Consider the following 7919-nt stretch of genomic DNA (forward strand, 5'->3'; position numbering starts at 1 on the left):
GGCATGCACTAGCTGCTACTTCATCAGATAGAGGCAAGTCAGATGTGTCAATTACTGGTTCAGTTAAAAGAGTTATAATTAATGATTATATTAGCCGATATGTTATCGTTTTTCGTTTAAAAAAAAAATTCCGGACTAAACCGTAAAGTTAACAAAAATTTTAGGATTTTTTCGAAATTCTTTCTGAATTAATCAATAAATACAATAATCACCATGTGGGATTTGATTAATCTAATTAACTGAAAATCATAATAAAATAGTCAATACATGGAGGTACTTTGTAAAATAATACGGAGAAGATAAAAAGTCTTTAATTAATGATTTATTAAATTTTGAGATCTCGTTTAGGACATTAACTAACCATGCATATATGTTTCCTGTACTATCATCCAATTAACACTCCCAACTTGAACTAATAACTTAATTTAGAAACTTGTCGACGAGTGTTGTTCTAATGTGTTTGGTCTGTAATGGTATCTTTCCAGCGTGCTATTAAACACATACAGTTTCATAAAACAGTTTCTAACCACTGCAAAGAAAACAAAACCTAGAGAGACACGATGACAGTCGATGTATGGTTGACGGCGGTGATAGGAATGTTGCCTCTAGTAGGGTGTTTATTGTGGTGGTGGAACGACATATGGTATGGATTACTTGTGACAACCCTCCGGCCATCCAAAGGAAGCAAGCTGCCTCCAGGACACATGGGTCTTCCGTTCTTAGGTGAAACGCTCACATTTTTATGGTACTTCAGATTCCTACGTCGCCCCGATGACTACATCAATTCAAAGCGTCAAAAGTAATTGTGTTTTACTTCATTATTCTTTGTTTACTGACATATGCCGCTTTATATTTGTTTACTATACTAAGGACTTGGTCATTTTGATTATGTAATCGAACAGATATGGCGATGGGATAGGGATGTATAAGACATACCTATTTGGTAGACCATCAGTGATTACATTTTTACCAGAGACCAATAAATATGTACTTCGAACTACCGAAAGCTTCATCTTGAAATGGGCAAATCCCGATCTTGTAGGAAAGATGTCACTGGTTGCTGTTCATGGAAAAGCGCATCTTAGGATTAGAAGTTTTGTTATTCGTAGCATTAACCAACCAGATGCTCTTCGTCGAATCGCCATTGCTGTGCAACCACGCATGATCTCGGCCCTCCAATCGTGGGTCAAACGTGATAAAATTACTTCCTATGATGAAATAAAGAAGGTTAGTTTTGAGAATATTTGCAAGTATTTTGCTAGTTTCGAACCTGGCCCTACGCTCGACCAGCTTAAAGAACACCTTGCCGGGATGCTTACTGGATTCAGAGCTTACCCGTTGAATATACCAGGATTCACATTTCATCGTGCGCTTCAGGTATTTATCACGTTGAACTTAATGTTTCTTCATGTATATATGTCGTTATTAGAGATGGTGTAGATAATGTATGCTCCATTTAGAAGTGTAAAGATGGTTGTTTGCAATTTTCTGTGACAGAGTCGTAGAAAAGCCCAAGCGATTTTCAGGGAAGAGCTGGATAAAAGGAGAAGGAAGAACGATGGAAGAAATGATGCTATGAATGATCTACTGGATGGTTTAATGAATCTAAAGGATGAAGAAGGGAATAATTTGAGTGACACTGAGGTTCTTGATAATATTACTGGCATTCTTCTTGCTGGCTATGAATCAACTGTCATCGTCACAATGTGGGCTATTTATTATCTTGCAAAATGCCCAGAGGTTTTAGAAAGGCTTCGGGTACGCTTATGTCTGTCTCTTCTATCTTGAAGTTTTGACTTTATCTTAACGCTTATCATCATGATATATAGGACGAAAACATGGTTCTCAAAAAGTGTAAGAATGAACAGCTTGTGACCAGTGATGAGATTTTGAAGTTAGAATACACCATGAAGGTATAATTAATCATCTTTGTTTCGCTAAAACATCTCCTTTGAATAAATTTTGAATAAATTTTGATGTTCGATTTAAAAATCATTGGTTCAGGTTGTGGATGAAAGCATCAGATTGGCTAATGTCTCTACTTTTATATTTCGTACAACAACACAAGATATCGAATATAAAGGTAATTAAACAATCTCCAATACATTGAAATCATATGAGTTCAATGGATTGGTATATATACATTTCACTAATATACAATATTACTTATTAAACTCTATATTCCATTATACTTTCTACATTTTAATTGATTTCCACATCATTTATATATATATAGAAGAGAGAGTGTGTAGAGTTCAATGAGCATATTCTAATATTCTATTGAGTGTCATGCATTAAGCCATAATGAAGATTTTGATTTTAATATGTTCAACTCCCCATTCAAACTTCCCATTAAATTAAACTACTGTTAGAGATATGTTCTTAATATTTTATTTATGCTTTTGTTTTATGTTTGTATTGCTTACTTTTATATTATAATGCAGGATACACCATACCAAAAGGATGGAATATGGTTGTATGGCTTAGGAATGTCCACGTAGACCCTAAAAACTACAACGATCCATTGTGTTTCAACCCTGATAGATGGGATGTAAGTCAGATGGCAAGCTTAATATGTTTGCTTTATGATATTTCTTCTTCTTCTTCTTCTTTTTTTTTTTTTTTTTTTTTTTTTTCAAAACTAAATCTGTATACGTATATGTTTTCAGGGATCAATTCTGCCAGAAAACTTCCAAGCCTTTGGCGGCGGCCCAAGAATCTGTGCAGGAAATATGCTTGCTCGTTTACAAATTGGCTTGTTTCTTCATCATATGTCCACCGGATACAAGTAAAGTTATAGTCATTTGAATTTATGGCATTTCATACGTCAATTAGTAGACACATAATTTGACTAAAAAGAAAAAATTTCCTATTGATATTTACAGTTGACCTTTTAAATGGATTTCAGATGGGAACTAGTGAATCCAGAAGCGAAAGTTAACTATCTCCCAATTCCAAAACCAGAAGATGGTCTTGAAATTACCATTGCAAAACTATAAAAATATCTTAGAGAGTTTACTTAATTGATTTATCGTTTTAGTTATTTCTAATTCTAAAACTACTAAAGAGCGGCATATGTTGGTTGAAAATTCATATCATTGTAACATTATGTTATTATACCGAGTGTTATAATATTATTTTTCTCATGTCTTATCTTTAAATATTATTGAAAGTAAAACTTTGTCACATCATCTTCAAAAATCAGGGTCATTGATTGTCTTTTATTCATATTTTTCCAGCTTTAGATCCTTACGTTGATATCATCATTTGGTCAACCTCATTTTTTCTGGTGCACAAATTTTATGAAATTTATTAATGACAATTACGTTTAAGATTAAGAAAATTTATTAATGACAATTAAATTTCACCAAAAATACAATTACTTTTAAAATTAGGAAATCTATTAATGACAACTAAATCTCACAAAACTAAAATAAAATAATACACCGCCCCACCCCTTATTTCCTGTTTCTTTTGTTCTGATTTGAAAATCACAAACACAAACACAAACATTATTTTCTTTTCAATTTATTTATTAATGACAATTAAATCTCACTAGAAATACAATTACTTTTAAAATTAGGAAATCTATTAATGACAACTAACTCTTACAAAAAGAAAATAAAATAATACACCGTCCCACCCCTCATTTCCCGATTCTTTTGTTCTGGTTTGAAAATCACAAACACAAACATTATTTTCTTTTCAATTTTATAGGGAAGAAGATATGAAGATTAATGGTGTTGGAAGATATATATATATATATATATATATATATATATATATATATATATATATATATATATATATATATATATATATATATATATAATAGATTCTTCCACTAATTTCAATGATGCGATACGTCTTCTTTCACAATGATTCAATCAATTCTTCTTTCTACGACCTCGAAACCAGATACAATTTCTCTTCCCATGTCTTTATGCGCAAACAATCCATAATCTTATCTCTTTGATTCCTCCTTATGTAACCTCGAATCCTTTTCATCCTATGATTACAACCGCAAACACTCATTTATTTTGTCTCCTTCTCTTTCTTCATATTTTTTGCGTTTCACCTTAGGGTTCTCCTTCTTCTAGTCAATTATTTGTTTCTCCGCACAACGACTTATGACTGATTTGCTATGTTTCGATTTTTGGTGTTTATTTATCAATTTTGATGAAAAAAACCTAATTTCTACACTTGCTTTCAGGAATTAAGGGAATCGTCACTCCTTCTCCGCCTCCCTCTTTCTATCTATTGTAGAAACCAGAAAGATGACATACACATAGTTAATGCGTTCATCTTTTTGATTTGTTCATATGTTTGTTTTCTACACCACTCCAACTTCTTGCTTTGCATTTTATACGATTTTTATTTCTGTTTTTTTCCTTTCCCTCAAGTTTTTTTCACCATTTTCTATTTTTTTATTTAGCTTTTGTTGTGTTTACTTTTTTCTTCAGGACTATCTTGATATTGATTTTGTGTTTTTGTTGAACACAATTATTATATGTATTCTTGATGTCAAGTGACATTACTCAGCATCTCAAGAACATCTAACACCGTCTTGAAAATACCTTTTTTTTATGGTATCGTCAGATGAAAATAAACAAAAAAGAGAATAAAAAGGAGGAGTCTATTTGCATCAAGTAGCAATTCAATTTTCATACATGTTTCTTGCTAGATTTTTTTTTGTTAATGATGGAACAAGTAATATGACAATTAAATATTTCTTTTTTGTATTTACTTTTAGTTTTAGAAAATAATAGAATAGAAAGAGATGTTGTCGTCAAAAGATAATAAGTGAATTATTAGTTCCAGAGTTTAGATTAATTGAATAGTTGGTAAAATAATATAAAAAAGTGGTCAATATTTATTTGTATGATCATAAAAAATAGAAGTGGTCAAATAATTTTATAAATTTGCCTCTAAAATAAAATGAAAATTTTCTTTTGGACTAAAAAAGAGTATATTGGGGAACAAAACTTAGAAAAACTCCCAAAATAAGTCATCCAACACAATGAACACGCCCATTATAAAAAATAAAAAATGCTTTTATTTTCTACTGAAGTTTTAATATTTTTTTCCTATTTTATTTAGATACTAACCAGTTTTTTTCATGTTGATCCTCATCCTAAAAACTTTCCAATTGGCTTGGATGAATCATGAATCATTAATATACTATGATTTTGGTATGATGATGGAGATTAAATCATTGATTAGAAAAAGATTGATAGATCATCTTTTCATGCAATTTATGAAAAAGTTGCAAAAAATTTATGGATTTTTATTTATTTATTTTTCTAATACTAGAAAGCAGGGACACCATAATGATGTTTTTTAGCTACTCGAATAGAATTTATAATTGGATTAGGATTAAAAAGTATTCTGTTATCATTGCAGATTATGAACAATTTCATAAGTCTTGAAGTGCTTTAATCCATTGGAGACATGTCGTCAGTATGTAAATGTTGAGAGAAGAAGTGTGAGAAGAATATCTGAAGCTCTGGAGCATCTGAGGTTATTAGGTATGTATTGTATGTAGTTCTTTAGTTTATATTCATATCCTTAAGCCGTTATTAGATGCTTAAGCTATTAAGACAAAAAAAATGTAATGACCGTGTACTATCAAAGTTTATCATCAGGAAAATTTGAGATTTTTATATATAGAAGGTTGATCATCAAAACATAATATATCCACTTCCTAGAATTTATAAAATTTATAAAACTTTCAGTATAAACTACGAAAGAATGGCGTTTTGACAGCAAGTTCCATTTAGCGTTATTTATTACTTTCTTAGATAATATACCATCGAGGTAATGGGATATATTCCCCTTCACTGAAATAAAAAACCAACCGTGGGACACTATACTTGGTCTTTGTAGTTAGGTCATTCTTAAGATTCTTACATTTGGAGAGAAAACATGTTCTAACCTTCCATAATATGCATGCTTTTTAAAAGTACAATTCTTATCTAGTTTGTATTGTTGTATAACTTTGTATTTTTTAATAGAAGCAAGAATCGCACATAATGAGAATAAAAGTATGTGTAAAACAGATATGAAAGTGGATGTTACCCAAAAATAGTTGTTGGAAAATCCATTCCATATCATTCACTTGCATTAACCGATACATTTTCTTTTCAAGATCCAATGTAGTTGAGTCGGATGCATATGTTGTCAAAAAGGATCTCAGGTTCGGTTTATTTATTTATTTGCTTATTTATTTTAAATTTATTTATAGGTAAATTGACATTTGCTTTATTAAAATGATGTCGAAGTAAGTATGAACAAAGATTGTTTCTTTTTTTTTCAGTCATCTAAAGTTTGGTAAATGACCCTTTTACCCTTCTTTTTAGGGCGTTTTATTTTCATTTTTTGTAAAAATATTTTAATTATTGTGATATATTGATTACGGACTGCACATCTATACGGATAATTCTAACTTTTTAACAGCTCAATCTAAAGTCACCTCATAGGTATTCGATATTCAAAAGCTTTTTAACTTGCCACTAAAGGAATTTCTCATCGGTGATTTTGTCATGCTCTCTTATAAGAAAATTAGCCATTTAGATATATTCGGACGGTTGAATTTGATTACGGACTGCACATCTAAAGAAATGGGTTACTTATTATAGTTTCCAATTTCATTTTTGACTCTTCCTATATTCAATAACTGTTGAGTTTTATGCCAACTTATTGCGACACAAAACAAGGTTTTCATTACAGCTCCTTTTTTATTATTTTATTTGTTATTTTAGTGTATGATACAAAATTAGATGAGTTAGGCCAATGTTATGAACTATCATTGTTGGGTTTTATACTAATTGTAGTCTTATACTCCAATTTTTTTCATACGACATTATGATGTTTTTCCTTTTGTTTAAACCCAAAAAGAACTTAAATGAAAATGAAAAATAACAGTTAATTCAAATAAAAAGACAACTTATGACATTTCAGATTCTAGAGGACTTTTGACAGTTTTCATATAGGTCGCATTTGTGTTCTCAAGGTTAAAGTTTTTTGCCAACTCAAGAAAAAGGAGCATTTTGCCCTTGATTAAAATTGACTTATATTTGGAGATATGTATAAATTAATACTAATACCCTTAGTAAATGTTATGATAAGCACACGACTAACAAACACAAGGGTATTGTCGTACTTTAGTTAGAAACAGATTTACCTACAAGATTCTTGAAAAATCATTTATGTTATTTACTAATGTCTAATGATCATCAGCATTAGTCGTTGGTAACTTAATCATCTTAGAAAGTTGAACAATAACAATAGAGGGGTGAAGAGTGTAAACATCATGTATGTCTGGAACTAAGAAAATCAATGGTTGTAATAAAAAATGCCAAAGAGCTTGAAGCAATTAATAATTCTTTTTGAAAGGTTAATTTAAAAATAATAATAATAATAACCTGTTGCAATGTGTCAAATGTAATTCCTATAAGTGTTTGAGGATCTCCTACACCAATCATATTATTATTATTATTATTATTATTATTATTATTATTATTATTATTACAAATCAATAATAAAACATTAACTCGAAGAAAATATAAAACGTTGTAATTTTTTAGAAAAAAAACATGAACCTACTGGAAGATCATTAACAAATCAACTGATAGTACTACAAGCTCCAACTGTCGCACCAATTTGTATTGCATTCATTGATACGTCAACAAGAAAGAAAAAAGACAACTGACATTGGTTCCTGAACCTAAGAAGAGTATAAATTAAAAAGATATAGTCTTGAATGTACTTATATGTGACAATGAAGGTCGTTCAACTAATAAAACAAAAAACATTGTTTACAAAGAGATCCTCAATTCCTTTATTGAATATAGATATTCAAGTATTTCATTATTTTTTCAATGTTACCAATAACACTAATTCTATTTCTGTTACTTTCT

General features: G+C 30.2%; 1 protein-coding gene across 1 annotated transcript; it reads left to right on the forward strand.

Moving 5' to 3' along the window:
- The first annotated feature begins 407 nt into the window (after positions 1-407).
- LOC111876061 (ent-kaurenoic acid oxidase 1) lies at positions 408-3192 on the forward strand. Its single transcript, XM_023872586.3, has 8 exons — positions 408-799; positions 903-1377; positions 1498-1758; positions 1830-1913; positions 2005-2083; positions 2445-2551; positions 2670-2788; positions 2909-3192. Exons 1-8 carry the CDS (start codon positions 561-563, stop codon positions 2997-2999), a joined length of 1455 nt encoding a protein of 484 aa, XP_023728354.1. The 5' UTR covers positions 408-560; the 3' UTR covers positions 3000-3192.
- The last annotated feature ends 4727 nt before the right edge of the window (positions 3193-7919 follow it).

Source organism: Lactuca sativa, chromosome 4 (assembly GCF_002870075.4).
Source record: "Lactuca sativa cultivar Salinas chromosome 4, Lsat_Salinas_v11, whole genome shotgun sequence".
Classification (NCBI taxonomy): domain Eukaryota; kingdom Viridiplantae; phylum Streptophyta; class Magnoliopsida; order Asterales; family Asteraceae; genus Lactuca; species Lactuca sativa.

Coding starts and splice junctions, on each gene's coding strand:
- LOC111876061 (XM_023872586.3), top strand. CDS start 561: ATGACAGTCGATGTATGGTTGACGGCGGTGATAGGAATGTTGCCTCTA. Junction 800..902: donor ATCAATTCAAAGCGTCAAAA/GTAATTGTGTTT, acceptor GTAATCGAACAG/ATATGGCGATGGGATAGGGA. Junction 1,759..1,829: donor AGGTTTTAGAAAGGCTTCGG/GTACGCTTATGT, acceptor CATGATATATAG/GACGAAAACATGGTTCTCAA.